Below are 19,157 nucleotides of genomic sequence, written 5' to 3'. Positions count from 1 at the left end.
AAAACTTCGTCTCCCATGATGCAACGCAACGACGTAAGTGGCGATGGGGGCGGGGCAAGGCAGGGGAAAATAAGATGGCGGAAGGAGCAGAGAAGTCAGCGGCCACTCCGCCGGCCCCGGTCTCTTTCGGCTTCACTCGGACCACTGGGCGGAGGCGGTTTTTGGTGGTGACCGGGCAGGATGGCGGCGAGGCGAAGCAGGAGCCCGACTTCCTCTCAGCCGTCGAGGGACGGGAGTTGCAAAGGTAGGCCGGCTTCCTGCTCTCGACCAGCTTGGGCCTAGGAGCAGGGGGCGCCTCTCAAGGCGCAGCTACATTGTGGAATGAGCGCACTTCGACACCGCTTTAACTGCCTCGTCTCAATGTTGTTAAATTCAAGGATTTGACAGTGTTATTTCAATGTTTAAATGGGCAGTACTTACTTTGAAGGTAGTTGTTCTACTCCAGAAACTTCGTTTTTGTGGCTGCCGTAAACTATGTGGAATTGGTCGATCCTCTATTGAGATATTCATTGAAAAACTAGAGCAAATGTGTTGCAAGATGCCCCAGTGCAAGGTCTTTGCAGTTTAATAATCTTTTCCATGTTTTTATGATAGACCCAATTAGGAAATTTATTTATTTATTTATTTCGAGTACTTCTAGCCCGCCCTTCTCAACCCCCGAGGGGGGACTCAGGGCGGCTTACAAAAAGGCACAATTCGATGCCGACACAAAATACACATAACGTACAAAACCATAATTAAAACAATTAGCACAGTTAAAACAGTCGGTATATAACACATCAATAAAACTAATCTCATGCTCAGCATTCGTCTTTCAGAGTTCCATAATTCCATTCATTAGTCAATTCCTGTCCATCGTCAAAGTCCTTTCTTTATCTGCCAGATTATCCGAATGCCTGGTCCCAAATCCATGTTTTCAATTTTTTCCTAAAGGAAAGGAGGGATGACACTGATCTAATTTCCCTGGGGAGTGAATTTCACAGGTGGGGGGCCACCACTGAGAACGCCCTGCTCCTCGTCCCCACCAACCTCACTTGTGATAGAGGCGGGGTCGAGAGCAGGGCCTCCCCAGAAGATCTTAGACTCCGAGGTGGGACGTAAAGGGAGATCCGTTCGGACAGATACACTGGGCCGGAACCGTATAGGGTTTTGTAGGTCAAAACCAGCACTTTGAATTGTGCTTGTAATTGGATCGCCAGCTAGTGGAGCTGACACAACAGGGGGGTGGTATGCTCCCTGTATGACGCTCCGGTGAGCAATCTCGCTGCCTCCTGCTGGACTATTTGGAGTTTCAGAACAGTCTTCAAAGGCAACCCCACGTAGAGTGCGTTGCAGTAATCTAATCGGGATGTAACAAGAGCGTGGACCACCGTGGCCAGATCCAACTTCCCAAGGTACGGGCACAGCTGGCGCACAAGTTTTAGTTGTGCAAAAGCTCTCCCGGCCACCGCTGGGTTACATTGATAACCCAGGAACAGAAACCGTGTTACAATGAGGCAGGCTGGCTCTGTCAAAATTACACTCTTTAGAGACTTACTAGTGTTCAGATTGTAGTTGTTGACAGCTTTCGGCTATTGTTGTTGTTCATTCGTTCAGACATTTCCGACTCTTCGTGACCTCATGGACCAGCCCACGCCAGAGCTCCCTGTTGGCCGTCACCACCTCCAGCTCCTTCAGGGTCAATCCAGTCACTTCAAGGATCCCATCCATCCATCTTGCCCTTGGTCGGCCCCTCTTCCTTTTTCCTTCCGTTTCCCCCAGCATCATTGTCTTCTCCAAGCTTTCCTTTCTTCTCATGATGTGGTCAAAGTACTTCATCTTGGCCTCTACTGTCCTTCCCTCCAATGAGCAGTCGGGCTTTATTTCCTGGAGGATGGACTGGAGGAATCCTTTCCAGCCAACAAACCTTTATATGGCCCTGGGTATATCTATATAAATAAAAATGAAATGTTCGTTTGTGGGATTAACATAACTCACTGGACAAATTGACACCAAATTTGGACAGAATACACCTATCAGGCCAACAAGTGACCGTCACTCATAAAAACACTGAAAAACACAGCAGCAATCCAAGGCACGCTCAGCTCTTTCCTCCAACACCACAGTTCAAAAGCATCTATTTTCCTTTGCTCAGTCTTCCTTATGGTCCAGCTCTCACATCCGTAGGTGACTATGGGGAATACCATTGCTTTCGGCTAACAAATGTATTATAACATGAAGTACAGTTTACTTGCTAAGTGCACACAATTCATTGGTACATATAAGTCTATTACTAGAGATCTGGATCGAGATGGCAAATTCTTAGAACCATAGAATACTAAGCATGGAAGGTGCAGCACTCAATACATAACGGAAGCACTTTTGAAAGATGCCCATCTGACATCAGTTTAAAGGCCTCTAAAGGAGGAAGGCTCACTGCATTTATTAGCTGGCTTATCTAGTGCCAATTGTGTATATTTGTGATGCTGTAGATCAGGGGTTCTCAAACTAAAGCCCGGGGGCCGGATATAGCCCTCCAAGGTCATTTACCCGGCCGTCGCTCAGAGTTGACCTAAGTCTGAAACTACTTGAAAGCATACAACAACAACAATCCTATCTCATCAGCCAAAAGCAGGTCCACACTTCCCACTGAGATACTAATACGTTTATATTTGTTAAAATTGTTCTTCATTTTAATTATTGTATTGTTTTTAAATGTTTTTTGCACTACAAATAAGATATGTGCAGTGTGCATAGGAATTCATTCATGTTTTTTTTCCAAATTATAATCTGGCCCTCCAACAGTTTGAAGGACTGTGACCTGGCCCTCTGTTTAAAAAGTGTGAGGACCCCAGCTGTAGAGTATCTGATGCTATACAAGTAGTCCCTGAGTTACAGACATGATAGGTTCTGTAGATTTGTTCATAAGTTGAATTTGTATGTAAGCGGAAACAGAACTGTAACTCCAGCCAAATATGTATACAGTATATGTATGTGTGTGCACACATATACATATACATGCGTGCACACAAATACACATGCTTTAAATAGCATGGGGAAGGGTTAAGACCCCTGTGGTGGTTGTTTGGCTGTCTATGCCCCTGTTAAGAAGATTTCACTTCACTTTCTGACCCTGTGGTAACTAGATTTTGGAAAAATTGGCTTGTTATGGAAACAGATATTGGAGAAAAAGCTCTTTCTCCCATGATAACTCTTACCGAAGTGAATTTCCCTTCCAAGGGGTAGATTTCCCTCACTTCCTGTTGTCTCACCCCCTTTCTTAACTGTGAATCATTTGTAAGTTGGATGTCTGTTACTCAGAGACTGCATTTAGTACACAGTATCAATCATGTTAGGTAGGACTAATGAGAGTTGTGATCCAACCACATCTGCAGAGAGAGTCTCCGGTTTGGCCATATACTATGAATCTGCTGCCTCCATTTGCTTGGTTTCAGGTTGGTTTCAGGTTTCTTTAGTTCAATGTAACTATCCTACATCCTCTGAGAGAAAAGTGGGATTTAAAAAAAAACAAGCCAATTCTTCTCCAATTTAGCATGAAATAATTGCATGTGGACATGAATATAGTCACTGGGGTGCTTCTTGTTTTCTTTGCAATTGGTTTCTTTAGGCAGGTAGAGTTACACTGTCTGTGGTTCTAAATGGGTGCATGTTTTTTCCTCTGAAGTGTCCGGCCAGCCCCACAGCCGAAAGAGCTTGTCATTCCTCTCATCCAGAAGAACCAGTGGAAAAAGCCAGCACCCCTTCCGGAGCCAGATGCCATCAATGGTGACGAGGCTCAAGCAATCCGAGAGCTTATAGAAGGTGAGTACAGCCTAGCTGTACCTCTTAGTTAAATTTTGCACCATTTTCCTTTTTTGAGAGCAAGTACAGGGATATAATTACTGTTTCTCTTTTCAATTAACCATATTACAAAAGGTCAAGTGGACTAATTTGGTTGGGTGTGGAGGCCTCAACAGTACTGCGAATATGAATGATTTCATATTTCTTGCCAATCTGACAACTTTAGCTTACACTTTCTCACTCATCTTCATATTTAGAATCCAAGAAGTCACAAGAGCAATGGGAGAGTGGCACCAAGCCAGATCCCACATTTGCTATTCCCCTTCTCATGCAGAACAAAGTGCCTGATGGCTTTGAGGATGGAGAAAAAGTGGATGTCAGCCTCCGCCCAGAATCGGTAGGTGTTGGGATGGATTCACCAGGTTCGACCTTTGGAGCTTCTGGCAAAGAGGGCTTAATGCCTCTTCTTTTCTCACTTTATTTGGTAGTCAACTGCAGCAGATTATGAAGAGGTACCAGTGGAAGCCTATGGTATTGCCATGCTGAAGGGCATGGGCTGGAAGGCCGGCGAGGGCATTGGTCGCACTTTCAAGCAGTAAGTATCTCTTAAGTACTGCAGGATATAGTATTAGAAATAACAATAATACATTTTATACCACAATTTTTCAAGTCATTTAAGCAGAAAAGGTAGGCTATTGCCTCAACATATCACAGTCTAAATTCTAGCAGTGAACAAATATAAAATAAAAAGTTTAGGTGCGAAGTTTCTGAAAATGGGAGGCAGAGGAAAGAAGGGATGCATATGGGTAACTAGACCACTTGTGACATTTTTATAACAGCAAGTCACTTCTCAGAAGAGATTCAACAGAATGAATTGGTTGTAGTCAGTGCTTAGAAAAAAATCTCTGCGTATGCATATTTTGCTTCTCACCCCACCCACATAATTAGTTCTTTTTGTTGCCATGGTTTTTGAAAGCTTATGAATGTGCTTCTTGTTGTTTTTTGTGTATATTTTGTGTATTGCATTTTAAAGTGACGTTGAAAACATTTTCAATCAATACAATCTGCTTTTTAAAAATAAGAGTAGCAACATAAACTAACTTCAGATTTGTCTATGTAGGATTCCCTTTAAATTACTACTTCTGTGGTCCATTAATCTTATTGAGCTCTAGCACTTTAACCAACTCAACCATCCAGCGCTGAATTTGAGTCCTCCATGACGCACTTCATTTAGCACTTTAGAGCCAATTGATAAGCTACTGCACTTTAATTACTTATACCATCGTGTATGCTGACACAATTTTTTATCTGCACTTTAAGAGCCTTAGCGAAACTCCTTTGACAGTGTTTAACAACTACCATCCATGTCACTACCCATTCCCTGGCTTTTGGTAATCTTGCTGCTAATTGTTTATGGTAGAGAGAGGGAACGGAGTAGTTCAGAAAGACCCGAGTATAACATAATAGGAGCGGGAAATGAACGGAAGGCAAGACTATGGCAATTTAAAGCTGTAACATATCAAACAGTCAACAATGAATTATGGGTTGATACTATGGCTGCTGAATGCGTCATGGAGGAGGGAGAGGCTTCCGTTAACCGGGGAGCCCCCATAGAAGTCATGGTGGGGAGGGGGAGATACGGGAAAAGGAGACCTCTAATTCGGCCTAGGGAACGTGGAACAACATTAGTAATTCCAAGTCGGTCTCCTGATATGACAAGTTGGTGTAACCAGGATGGCGGTCCCTCCGAATTGAAAGTGGTGCTGTTGAACGCCAGATCTGTCAATGGCAAAACAACCTTCATCCAGGATTTAATCCTGGATGAACGGGCAGATCTGGCGTGCATCACGGAGACCTGGTTGGACGAAGCGGGAGGTGTAAATTTGACCCAGCTTTGCCCGCCAGGTTTCTCTGTGCAGCACCAACCGAGATCCGGAGGGCGGGGAGGCGGAGTTGCAGTGGTCTATAGAGATTCCATTCTTCTGACCAGGGCCCCCATCTCGCAGTCAACAAATTTTGAATGCGTCCACCTGAGGGTGGGTGACCGGGACAGATTAGGGATTCTGTTAGTGTACCGTCCACCTCGCTGCACTACAGTCTCCCTGCCTGAGCTAGCGGGGGTGGTCTCGGACCTGGCATTGGAGTCCCAACGGCTGCTTGTGCTGGGGGACTTCAATGTCCATGCCGAGACTACCTTATCGGGAGCGGCTCAGGACTTCATGTCTACCATGGCAACCTTGGGGCTGTCCCAACAGGTATCTGGCCCCACCCGCAGTGCTGGACATACATTGGACTTGGTTTTCTGTCAGGGATGGGAGGAAGGTGGCGGTGTTGAGGAGTTATCCATCTCTCCGTTGCCATGGACCGACCACCACCTGGTCAGCTTTAGACTCACTGCACCTCCTAACCTCCGCAGAGGTGGAGGACCCATTAAGCTGGTCCGCCCCAGGAGGCTTATGGATCCGGATGGATTCCTGACGGCTCTTGGGGAATTTCCCGCCACCTCGGTTGGTGATCCTGTTGATGCCCTGGTCGCTCTCTGGAATGGGGAGATGACTAGGGCAATAGACATGATCGCTCCAGAACGTCCCCTCTCAAGTAGCCGAGCTAAACCAGCCCCTTGGTTTACCGAGGAACTGGCAGCGTTGAAGCGAAAGAAGAGGGAACTAGAGAGCGTGTGGCGTTCGGATCCGAGCGAACCAAATCGAACACGGTTTGTGTCCTTTTTAAGGGCATATGCCGCGGCAATAAAAGCCGCAAAGAAGGCTTTCTTTGCGGCCACTATTGCGTCTGCAAAGAACCGTCCGGCTGAACTGTTCCGAGTTGTCAGAGGCTTGTTAAAACCCACCACTCAGGATGGGTGCCCTGATGACTCGGCAGCTCGCTGTGAAGCGTTTGCTCAGTTCTTTGCAGACAAAGTCGCTTTGATCCGCTCTGGACTGGATACCATATTAACGGCAGTCTCTGAGGATGTAACACGAGCATCTGCTTGTCCGGTTTTGTTGGATTCATTTCAATTGGTTCAATCCGAGGATGTGGACAAGGTGCTTGGAGGAATGAGAGCTACCACATGCATCCTAGACCCCTGCCCATCCTGGCTTCTGAAGGAGGCCAGAGGGGGATTGGCCGAGTGGGTGAAGGTGGTGGTTAATGCCTCCCTTCGGGAGGGCAAAATTCCAGCCAGCTTAAAACAAGCTGTGATAAAACCGCTGTTGAAGAAACCATCACTGGACCCCACTCAATTCGTCAACTATCGGCCTGTCTCCAATCTCCCCTTTTTGGGTAAAGTCATGGAACGTGTGGTGGCCTCACAACTCCAGGCATTCTTGGTAGACACTGATTATCTGGATCCGGCACAGTCTGGCTTTAGGCCGGGGCATGGTACCGAGACAGCCTTGGTCGCCTTAGTGGATGATCTGCATCGGGAGCTCGACAGGGGGAGTGTGTCCCTGTTGGTGCTGCTCGACCTCTCAGCGGCCTTCGATACCGTCGACCACGGTATCCTTCTGGGACGCCTCGCGGGGATGGGTCTTGGAGGTACTGTTTTGCAGTGGCTCCGCTCATTCCTCGAGGGTCGGTCTCAGAAGGTGTTACTGGGAGACTCCTGTTCTACCCCACAGCCTTTGTCTTGTGGGGTTCCTCAGGGTTCAATACTGTCTCCCATGTTGTTTAACATCTACATGAAGCCGCTGGGCGAGATCATCCGGAGTTTCGGAGTGCGATGTCATCTGTACGCAGATGATGTCCAACTCTGTCACTCCTTTCCACCCGCTACTAAGGAGGCTGTCGAGGTCCTGAACCGGTGCTTGGCCGCTGTGACGGTCTGGATGGGTGCGAACAAATTGAAATTGAATCCAGACAAGACAGAGGTACTCCTGGTTAGTCGCAAGGCCGAACAGGGTATAGGGTTACAGCCTGTGTTAGACGGGGTCGCACTCCCCCTGAAGACGCAGGTTCGCAGTTTGGGTGTGATCCTGGACTCATCGCTGAGCCTGGAACCCCAGGTTTCGGCGGTGACCAGGGGAGCATTCGCACAATTAAAACTTGTGCGCCAACTGCGACCGTACCTTGGGAAGTCTGACTTGGCCACGGTAGTCCACGCTCTGGTTACATCCCGTCTTAACTACTGCAACGCTCTCTATGTGGGGTTGCCTTTGAAGACGGCTCGGAAGCTCCAATTAGTCCAACAGGCGGCAGCCATGTTACTAACAGGAGTGGGGCGCAGGGAGCATACAACTCCTCTGCTGTACCAGCTCCATTGGCTGCCGATTTGCTACCGGGCCCAATTCAAAGTGCTGGCGTTGGCCTTTAAAGCCCTAAACGGTTCTGGCCCAACTTATCTATCTGAACGTATCTCGGCCTATCAGCCCGCCAGGACCCTAAGATCTTCTGGGGAGGCCCTGCTCTCTATCCCGCCTGCTTCACAGGTGCGGCTGGCGGGGACGAGAGACAGGGCCTTTTCTGTGGTGGCCCCTCGGCTTTGGAACGCCCTCCTCATAGAGGTAAGATCAGCCCCCTCGCTGATGGTGTTTCGAAAAAGACTGAAGACATGGATGTTCGAACAAGCATTCGGTTAACTTGGTGCAATGAATCTGATGATCAAGGACTGGTAATCACAGACGATGAAATTGGACTGCGTTTTTAGTTAAGAGATGCATTGGTTCGATATTGGTGGCCCAATATTGTATATTATGTATGTGTTTTTATGCTTTTTATATTGAATATTGTTGATTATTGTAGTGTTGTAAACCGCGTTGAGTCGCCAGTGTAGGCTGAGAAACAGCGGTATACAAGCGCAGTAATAAAATAAATAAATAAATTCCTATTCACCTCCACCAAGTAAGATTTGTGGCTGTGCTAATACCTGTCCACTGGGTAGGGTTCTTCCATTGTTGCTTGTCTTCAGGACTCATTAATTTTAGCAGCACAGCCAGTGGTAAGGGATGCTGGAACGAGCACTCCCACAACCGGCCCCTAATCTAGTGCTCTCTCCATTCCATCAGTTAGGTTTTTGTCTCTTGCACATAACGTGTTTTAACTATCATATAGTTTATATTTATTGTGTATTTGTTGTTATAATTAATATTTCGATTACTGTTTTATTTTTGTTTATGTATCATGATTTGCTGATTTGTTGGTTGATGAATTTTGTTGTCTTGGTTGGTTGAGTATTATGTATACTGTCGTTTTTGTTGTAAGCTGCCCCGAGTCCCTTTGGGGAGATGGGGCAGGATATAGATGATGATGATGATGATGATGATGATGATGATGATGATGATGATGATGATGATTAGGTTTGCATTCTTGATGGGGAGAAATGCTGTCTCCTCTTTCACTTGAGCAAGGTCAATCCTCTTTCTCCCCGTTCCTCCAATCCTGCTCAGGGATGTGAAACCTCTTGAGAACCGGCTTAGGCCTAAGGGGCTGGGCCTTGGAGCAGACCGTTCAGCAGCTCAAGAGTTGGAGCCGTTAGGACCCCGACGCCCTCTGAAGCCTGGCGAGGAGCCTCCAAAGGGCAAGGATGAACTTTTGGGATTAGTTCCGGGTGGTGCGGTCTTCATTGAGGCTGGGCCTCATAAAGAGCTCTATGGAAAGGTGAGCCATTGCTTTCCTAAATGGCCTCTCTTCACGTTGATTTCAGGACTCTGTGTTGACTTCGGGCCTCTGTGAACACTGAAATTGGGAGTGGGGGAGTGATGAGGAAGGAAAACACACCCTGTAAAGTTATGAGCAGATGTTTGGGAATATACTCCTTCATCCCATGACCTATTTCACTACATGATACTTCTTGACTGAATCAGGAACAAGAGAATGATCCAGTATGATCCTTATGAGTGGCTGGAGAGTACCACATGGTTGTTGGACAGGTTGAGATCTGACACCTAGTGAAGCTGGTTCTTCAAAATGCTTTTTTAGAGTCCTCTTAATATGCATTGTGAGACCCTTCATCTTCTCTTGAGCAGGTCAGCCATTCATATGGAATGAAACTCAGTGCTCTTGAGCTAGCTTTCAGACTCTGTACCAGTTGGGCAGGCTCAGCCCACACATATCCTGATGATGGGGTTGGTGATAGTGATACTGGAGTAAATATGTCACAGAACATATAGGTCAGGTATGGGGAACGCTTTGCCCTCTGTATGCATTGGGCATCGATCTATATAATCTTTTATGATTTGCCATGCTGGACAGGGTTCTTGTAAGTTAAAGTCCAAGACAACAAGCAACCAGAGACTCCCTGTCCATGTTGTAATCTCTGCTTCCTGATTATTTGGGAAGTAAGATTCTAATGATAGATAAAGTGGTGTAAAGCAAATTTATAATGACCTATAAAACTCTATATGGCTTGAATCAGGGCTGTTGTGAAAGACAATAGCCTACATTCACTTGTGGGAGGACTTTTGCCCAGCCCTTCCATCATCACAGCCATGTTTCATGAAGGCATGAGAGGAAACCTTTTCACTTGGCTCCCAGACTATGGAATTTAATCCCATACAAAGATAAACTGGGCTTCTTTGATTCTGCTGGCATGCAAAAACTTTTCTGTTTATTTAAAATACTATCTGATAGAGATAGTATTTTAATTGGTGTCTATTAAATTGTATTATTATAATAAATATATATATATATTGGTGATCTTTGAAAACTATTTTACAATCAGTTCTTATATGATTTGTTGTTTAGGTGTTTTGTAACCTTTATATTATCCATTTTCTGACTGCATTGTTTTAATTCATATTGTAAGCTACTTTGAGACCTTTAATAGGAGAAGGATGGGTGAAAATTTTTTTGGCACCAATTTATTTTGTCTTCCAGCAGAAGATGCACCTTGCCCTTCCTGCTTCTTGACTTCCTTTTCACTTCCTGACCAGTACTGAACACTTTCTCCTTGTCCTTCGCAGATAGAAGGTGTAGATGGAGATAATGCCCGTATCATGGTGAAATTGGCCATTGGTGGCAAAACAGTGACTGTGAGTCAGCACGGGGTTCGGCCCGTGACCCAGAAGGAATACGATAAGCTGGCCAAAGATCTGAGTGAGTTATGGCTCTCTCTTCACTAGTAAATTCAGTCAACACTCAGCTGTTTTGTTATTTTAGTTCAACATTTGTGAAATTGTTGAGTAGCAATAAGTCTGACAGTAGCCTTCCTCATAATTTTTTTAAACCATTCCACTAGTCATCTTTTGGATTTGTCTCAGAAACTATTGCCTTCTTGTAAATCCAGAATTTCCTCAGGCTTTTGATTCTTCCCATTCCAGGCCGCCTCAGCAAGGCCCATAAAGAGAAGGAAGCAGAACAGCGTAATGGGACTAAACTTGTCTCAGATAACCGGGTGGAGGAAGACAAAAAAGAAAACAGAGACAAAAAGAGGAAACACCCAGCAGGCACTGACAGGTAATGTGGTTGGGAGTAAGCCGAATTACTGTCAGTTCTAAGTTGACAACTATAGTAGCAACCTCTTTGTATTTAGCTTGATTAAAAGTCAAATCTGCTGTGAACCATGTGTAACTGCTTGCTGGCCTGTGTTTTCCATAGCTGCTGTATACTGAACTTACTGGAGGAAGCTTTCATATTAGGTTAAGCTGTTGAGTTGACAGTGTGGCTTCGCAATACACTCTGGCATGGTTCAGTAGGTTCAGTGCCTGTGGAAATTGCAACAGCTTGCCAATTTTATACCTAGTCTTCAGAAATCTTTTTCTATAATAATTATTAATAATAATTGAGAAATGCAAAACTTCAGGACAGGAATCATACTTTTGTTTCTTATGCTACAACATTGATAATGGATATCTATGAAGAAAGATGAATCCTAGTTAGATTCTTCATTTGAACCATATCCATCCATCAAAATAATGGCAATGTCCTCCCTTCATATTGCTCCAGGTGAAACATGCTTTGCCCTGTTGATCTCAGTAGACTTTCTAGTATCAGAAGACTTTCTAGTTACTTTTTATCAGAGTCACAGAGATGTTGCAATTGCCACAAAAACCTGATGGCAGCAAATTAAACATTCCCTTTGTAGTCTCTGATAGGCAGGGCCTCTTCCACTTTGGTCCCTTGGAAAGTTGCTCACCCTAGCAATAGGGATTTCAAGCAGTTGAAGATGTATCCCTACCTTATCTTTCAGGTCCCTTTCCAGATATATTATATTACTGCCTCATCCAGTATTTTAATTTTTAATCCCATTAGAATTGGCCCTACCCACAGTGGTTGTTAATGTTGTGATTTTATACTGTTTGTGTTATTTATAATTGGTTTTGTATTGTATTTTATTTTTACTTTTATTGCTGTATTTTGTTTATTGATGTATTGTATTGCTGGGCTTGGCCTCATGTAAGCCGCTCTGAGTCCCTGCGGGGAGATGGTGGCGGGGTATAAAGGTTTTTTATTATTATTACAACATATGCATGAGCTATTTGTAACCCTGTAAAGTAAGTCAGTATTATCCTGTTTTTACTGTACCGTGTGTTTTGGTGTATGTATTTTTATAGTGTATTTTGATATTTTTGTTTTATTGTATGTATTTTATGTTACTGTTCTTTGACTGTGTGGTAACCTGCATCGAGCCATTTGGAGAAGTGGGTAACAAATTATTATTATTATTAGCCACTTAAGTGAGCAGGGCTACCCAAGCCTACTTAGCAAATTAATGGGAGGGACAAAACCTGAACAAAAAACAGGAGAAAATAGTAAATCAAATGAAGAAATGAGTGTGATTATGATATAAAAATATACTAAAAACAAAATGAAGTGCGAACTTTTCAGCCCAGCATCTGGAGGCCAGCAGAAACAGGAAACTGGTTATTCTAAGAATATTGTCCCACATCTTATATTGATAATTATATTTTAGCCTGTCTTGACACGAGAAAACCTGAAATGTTTTGTCAACAAACATTTATTTAAAACATTTATATTCTGCCCTTCTCACCTTGAAGGGGACTCAGGATGGAGCACAGCATATATACGGCAAACATTCAGTGCCGGGACATGAATTCATTATATTCATACATAAACATTAAAAACATTTGACTCAATATTAAAATACACTGTTTAAAACCATCTTGATAATCTGCGTCTAATCTAATTGGCCTGGTAAGGTTTCCTATCGCTGCTTTATTGCACTGTCCTGAAAACTTGGTCCCACAGCTAAGTTATTACCACCCTTCTGAAGGACAGGAGGGAGGGAGCTGCTCTGATCTCTGATGGCTGTAGCCGATGGTTTGTTGACCAAAATAAAGGCTACTGACTGACTGAAGCTCCCCATGTTCTTCACCATTGGATGTGCTGGATAGAAGTAACTGTATAGTCCTACCTGTGCCATTAATTCTTTACATCTCAAGTATCTTCTGTCTACAGAGATGATCGAGCTGGAAAGCAAAGTAAGGGGAGCAGCAGTAGCTCCAGAGTTCCTCACTGGCTGCGGAGGGACCTGCGAGTTCGCTTTGTGGATAAACTCTACAAGGGAGGCAAATACTACAATACTAAGGTACGAAAGGGAAATATTGGTGTTGTGACTGCCTTCAAGTCATTTCCAACTTAGGTTTGTCCTAGGGTTGCCATATCATAGGGCTTCCTTACCAAGGATTGCTCGGAGGGGGTTTGCAATTGCCACTCTCTGAATCTGAGAAAATGTGACTTGCCCAAAGTCGCCCAGTGATAGGGTCACATTATGGTCACCATAAGTTGGAAATTCCTTGAAATTACAAAAACAGCAATATTTGAGTGCTTCTGCTTATTACTGGAAATGTTGGCTTCTGCTAGATAGGAAGAGTGTTAAAATATGCAAAACACAGTTTCTACAGCTCTTAGGTCAGTTTACTTAGTCCTGATTCTTATATGATGGAGTGAATGTTTACTTGAAACAATCACCAAGGTCATGTGCTCCATTTGGCTCCATTATTCCTGTGCTATTATTTTTGAAGTCCATGGAAGAGATCTGTACTTCTACCATTTTTCACCACAGGGTGTTGCTGATTTGAAAACGACGCCCTAAAAATGGCATCAGATTTCTCTTAGGAGGCAAGATAACTTTCTGAAAAAGTAGTTTTTTTCCTTGGGACACAATTTTTTGTGTTTTGAGGGGTAGAGAAAGAGAAAATAGCTTTTAAATAAGTGACTACCACAGTTAAAGAGGGAAGTGCCCTGTCCTGGGATGGTCAGCACATTGAGACAAGCCTTCTTTGGATCAAAGCTTCTTGCATACCCAGACAAAGACTCTGTATAAACATTCATCTTATCCTGAGGCAAAATAGCATGAAAGCTTGTGCTTGTCCTCAGATGGTGATTGAAGATGTCCTCAAACCAGACACATGTGTTTGCCGAACAGAAGAGGGTCGGATATTGGATGGTGAGTCTGCTGCTGCCTGACCTCGGCACCAAAATGTGTGCTGGCCAATGTAATCAATTATTCAGATTAACACGACACAGTGCTCTCTATAAATAGCAGTATGGGGAAAGGTCCATAAGATATCAATCACTCATTGAAGAAAAATAAGTGACCCAAGACCTCATTTGATTCTTCAATTAAAAAACACATTTTGATTAGTTGTATTCATCAATGGCCACTGGCAATTGTACATTGTCTAAAATTTCCTCCAAACAAAAAGAAGCACTAATATATATATTGGTATATAGTAAAATTACTTCTTTACTTTCCATAACTTCAGAGGTAGCTACATTGAACACAACCAACCCCATCTGATTTGGGAAACTTGGTTAAGTTTGGACAGGGGATCACCCGAGAATATGAGAGGTATCATGTTAGGTCTAAGAATCAATTCCCAGAGAGCAATTGACAGAGTTGACATTACAGGACTACTTGAAGCAATGATACATAAGACAGTGTTCTATGATGTTTATATGACATACAGCACCGATTCTCATTGTAGTACTTACTCCACAGGAATCCAGGAGTCCATGCTGGAGACTGTAATCCCACGGAGTGATTCTGACCAGGTCATGGTGGTGTTGGGGGAGCATGCTGGTCGGGTGAGTCACGCATTTGTGGGTTGGTGTCTGGCTATTTAAATAAGAAGGGCAAATGAGGTTATCTGCAACTCTCTGATGGCAGAACATTTTTCTAGCTAAACAGGCAAACTAGACCAAGAATGGCACACCCAGTCCACTTAACTGCATCACTAGGAAGATAGTTGAGATTCCAGTGCTTGTCATCGACTATAAATACACCACTTTAGGTCTCTAAACACTGTTTTCAGTCCAAACATAAGTGAATGAACTGAGCTGGTTTGGCAAAGAAGAAGCAGAAAGAGAAGAGTTCTCTGAGCAGGAAAGCACTATCATAAAAAGAGGGACAAGGAGCTCTGCATCGGATAGGAGCTCCTCTTTACTATTCTGGCAACAGCAACATGAAATCTACATGTGTATCTCTGCATGTGCATATTACAAAGCTGTCCTCTTACTATAGAGCTATCCAAGCACATTAGATATTGGACTCTCCACATCCACCTATTCTATTACTCAAGGCGAGTGATTGAAATATATATACCCACAAAAGGTCCTTGAGGGGAATTGCTTAGAACAGTGGTTCTCAACCTGTGGGTCCCCAGATGTTTTGGTCTTCAATTCCCAGAAATCCTATCAGCTGGTAAACTGGCTGGGATTTCTGGAAGTCGTAGGCCAAAACACCTGGGGACCCACAGGTTGAGAACCACTGGCTTAGAATATGCCTCAATATAAAATATATCAATTTATCAAGAATGACTTTTTAATATATGGGAGAAGGGCTGCAGTTTGGCTTCCCAAATCCTTTGGCCTCCCACTCCTAGAGTCCTTTACTATGGATCATGCTAGCTGAGTGGAGTTGTAGGCTGAAATATCTGGACTGTCAAAGATTTCCTACTTTTGATACATAGTTATGGAGAGCAGATGACCCCATTAAAAAAGATAGGAGTTTGACATTGATTTGTTGTCATTGGAATATTTGCAGACAGGCTCCTATATAATCCATTGTAATAGAGTTTCAACTCTGCTTCACTGTTCTTTGTTGAACCAGCACATGATTTTAATGATATGTGAAATATAATTCTTCAGATTTTGCTGGACCACACCTCCCTTCATTGCTGGCTATTAATCATGCAGGTTAGGGTTGATAGCACTGCGAGTTCAGCAATAGAAAGGTTTTCCACCTTAGAATACACATTGCACCCCCCTCGCCTGCCTTCCATCTCCCCCAGTTCCAGTATAACTTCAAGTAATGAGATATACTGTATATACTTGAGTATAAGCCTAGTTTTTTCAGCCTTTTTTAAGGCTGAAAAAGTCCCATTCGGCTTATACTTGAGTCAAGATTATTTATTATTTAATTCTATTATTATTATTATTATTATTTTACTCTTTTATTATTACATTTATTATTTTACTTTATTATTGTTATTATTACATTTATTATTTTACTCTATTATTACTGTTATCATGACATTTCTATTACTTTACTCTATTATTACATTTATTATTTTACTCTTTTATTACTGAAAGGATGTGCAAACATATTTACACTGAAAAGGGTTGATATCATGATTTAATCAGAGTTGAACAGTCTTATCTTAAATTACAGTTTTATGTAAATATTCAAAAACATTTAACCTACTGATGCCTCAATTAATGTCATAGTATTGATATCTATTTTTATTTTGGAATTTACCAGTAGCTGCTGCATTTCCCACCTTTGGCTTATACTCGAGTCAATATGTTTTCCTAGTTATTTGTGGTAAAATTAGGTGCCTCGGCTTATATTCGGGTCGGCTTATACTCGAGTATATACGGTACTTATTTTTCTCCCAACTATAGGTGGGGCGCATTCTGCGTCGAGACAAGGAGCAAAACCGTGCATTGGTGCAGCTACAGCAGGATGAGGAAAAGCTCCTGACGTTGGACTATGATGCTGTGTGCCTCTACGTTGGTGGTTCCGAAGAGGACTGAGCTTTGCAGTCCCTCCAAGTTACACAGCATCTGTGGAAGAGAAGCGCTCCAAGGCTTAGAATCAAGGAAAAAGCCAGCCTGCAATTTGTTCTTAGGGAAAGGTGTCTTAAGTGCCAAGGGCTAAAAGCAGGTTTTCAGCAAGGAAGGAGACTGCCTCCTTTTTCAAAGTGGATTAAATCACAGTGACCTGGAATATATATTTATATTTTATTGAATGCTGGAGCTGCATTTATTTTGTTTTATTCATTAACATTTTTTTAAAATGGTGACAATACATAAGAACATGAGTATCAAAGCACTACCAGAAGCAAGACCATACATAGTGAATGCAATCTGGTGTGCTTTCAAACAGTTGCAGGTCAACTCTTGTTCCAAAAGAGCAAGAAATTAGGCTGGCCCTAGAACAAAAAAGTCTTATTCCAGATAGAGTATTCAATAATACATAGTGCAGCGATGTCCAGATTTTTTTAATGGGCTGTGCTCTAATTTCTGTTCATATATATGAGAGGTAGCAAGTGGAAGAAAAGGAAAAGTGCATTGAGTGGAGCCTTGGATGTATGTTTCTCTCCAGCCTTGGAGTTTCCAGAACTAAACACATCAAAGGCTTCTTTCCACAGAACACAAGGTCTTTGATCCACAAATCAACAGAAGATAAATATTTAATACAGAGTTTGTGCGTAAATAATGGTCTTCACAAGGACTGAGCTCTTAACAGGGCATATCCTAAAGAATGGAATGCCCTAAATCATTTTCAAGTTATTTTAGACTGCAACTACATGAAGGACATCAAACCTCGTCATAGACCTATCCTCTTAAGAGGATGTCTGTACATTCTGTCATTCAGAAAACGTGTGTAAAGTGCTCTCTCTCAGAAGCATGTGAGGACTCTTCCTATCTTAGCAGTGGCTGGTGTGGTAATGGACTTGTCAAAAATGAGCTACTTTGTAAATCTGCTTATTTGGTCATCATGGGTGAATTTAAGATTTTTTTTTAAGTTAACTAGTATTAGGAACAAAATAAATTTCGTTTTTCCTCCCCATTGTGTGGCTTGATTGTGATAAAAAATGTAATAACCAAACACTAATTATGTTGGAGAACAAACCTTGTATCTTTACATTTCATACATTAGTAGTTATGCATTCCCGGGATTGGAATGAAGAACAAACTGTCCTCCAGGTGTTGCTGAACTGCAACTCCCACCATCCATCACTATTGGCCTGCCTCAGGGGAGCGTGGTTGCGCCATCAATGTTCAACATTTACACAAATGACCAGCCACTGCCAGAAGGGATGGAGAGCTTTATCTATGCTGATGATCGTGCCATTACTGCACAATGGTTGAACAGAAGCTCTCCGAAGCTCTAGGTGCTCTTACTGCCTACTACAGGGAAAACCAGCTGATTCCTAATCCATCTAAAACACAGACATGTGCTTTCTATCTTAAGAACAGACAAGCATCCCGAGCTCTGAGGATTACCTGGGAAGGAATCCCACTGGAGCATTGCAGCACACACAAATACCTGGGAGTCACTCTGAACCGTGCTCTGACCTACAAGAAGCACTGCCTGAATATCAAGCCAAAAGTGGGTGCTAGAAATAATATCATACGAAAGCTGACTGGCACAACCTGGGGATCACAACCAGACACAGTGAAGACATCTGCCCTTGTGCTATGCTACTCTGCTGGTGAATACGCATGCCAAGTGTGAAACACATCTCACCACACTAAAACAATGGATGTGGCTCTTAATGAGACATGCTGCATTATCACGGGCTGTCTGTGCCCTGCACCACTGGAGAAATTACACTATTTAGCGGGTATTGCACCATCTGACATCTACCGGGAAGTAGCAACCAATAGTGAAAGGATCAAAGCAGTGACATCTCCGGCCCATCCCCTGTTTGGGTATCAGCCACCATGCCAACGACTTAAATCAAGAAATAGCTTTCTAAGATCTACAGAGACACTCGCTAGAGCTTCTCCGCAAGCGAGAGTCCAAAAGTGGCAGGCTCAAACCCAGAACCTCAATCAATGGCTGACACCAAAGGAGAGACTCTCCACTGAGCACACAGAAAACTGGGCAAATTGGAAGGCGCTGAACAGACTGTGCTCTGGCACCACAAGATGCAGAGCCAACCTTAAGAAATGGGGCTACCAAGTGGAGTCCACGACATGCGAGTGTGAAGAAGCGAAAATGACACACCACCTGCTGCAATGCAACCTGAGCCTTGCCACATGCCAGGTTATCTGGCTTAAAGAAAAGAATGAAGTAGTTTTTGTTAAGACTTATTTTTATTTCCTACTCTATTATTATTTATTTATTTATTTACAGCATTTATATACCGCTTTTGTCACCCCTAGGGGGACTCAAAGCGGTACTTTTCTTTCACTATATTGTTCCACCTCTTTTTATGTATATAGCATTTCTTTTGAGGTTAATA

At 43.2% G+C, this 19,157-nt stretch overlaps 1 protein-coding gene across 1 annotated transcript; it reads left to right on the top strand.

Moving 5' to 3' along the window:
* Positions 1-32: 32 nt before the first annotated feature.
* On the top strand, positions 33-17,755 carry GPKOW (G-patch domain and KOW motifs). Its single transcript, XM_060763124.2, has 11 exons — positions 33-244; positions 3,665-3,801; positions 4,038-4,177; positions 4,269-4,375; positions 9,165-9,375; positions 10,680-10,812; positions 11,037-11,172; positions 13,135-13,264; positions 14,056-14,125; positions 14,681-14,766; positions 16,585-17,755. The coding sequence occupies exons 1-11, from the start codon at positions 75-77 to the stop codon at positions 16,714-16,716; spliced, it is 1,452 nt and encodes a 483-aa protein (XP_060619107.2). The 5' UTR covers positions 33-74; the 3' UTR covers positions 16,717-17,755.
* The last annotated feature ends 1,402 nt before the right edge of the window (positions 17,756-19,157 follow it).

Source organism: Anolis sagrei, chromosome 2 (genome assembly GCF_037176765.1).
Source record: "Anolis sagrei isolate rAnoSag1 chromosome 2, rAnoSag1.mat, whole genome shotgun sequence".
Taxonomy (NCBI): Eukaryota; Metazoa; Chordata; class Lepidosauria; order Squamata; family Dactyloidae; genus Anolis; species Anolis sagrei.
This window is presented reverse-complemented; position numbering and strand designations above follow the sequence as displayed.

What these genes read in the sequence shown, in the direction of transcription:
- GPKOW (XM_060763124.2), top strand. Translation starts at nt 75, where the DNA reads ATGGCGGAAGGAGCAGAGAAGTCAGCGGCCACTCCGCCGGCCCCGGTC. An exon ending in TCAGCCTCCGCCCAGAATCG is followed by an intron (nt 4,178 to 4,268) that starts GTAGGTGTTGGG and finishes TTTATTTGGTAG; the next exon opens with TCAACTGCAGCAGATTATGA. An exon ending in AGAGGGTCGGATATTGGATG is followed by an intron (nt 14,126 to 14,680) that starts GTGAGTCTGCTG and finishes CTTACTCCACAG; the next exon opens with GAATCCAGGAGTCCATGCTG.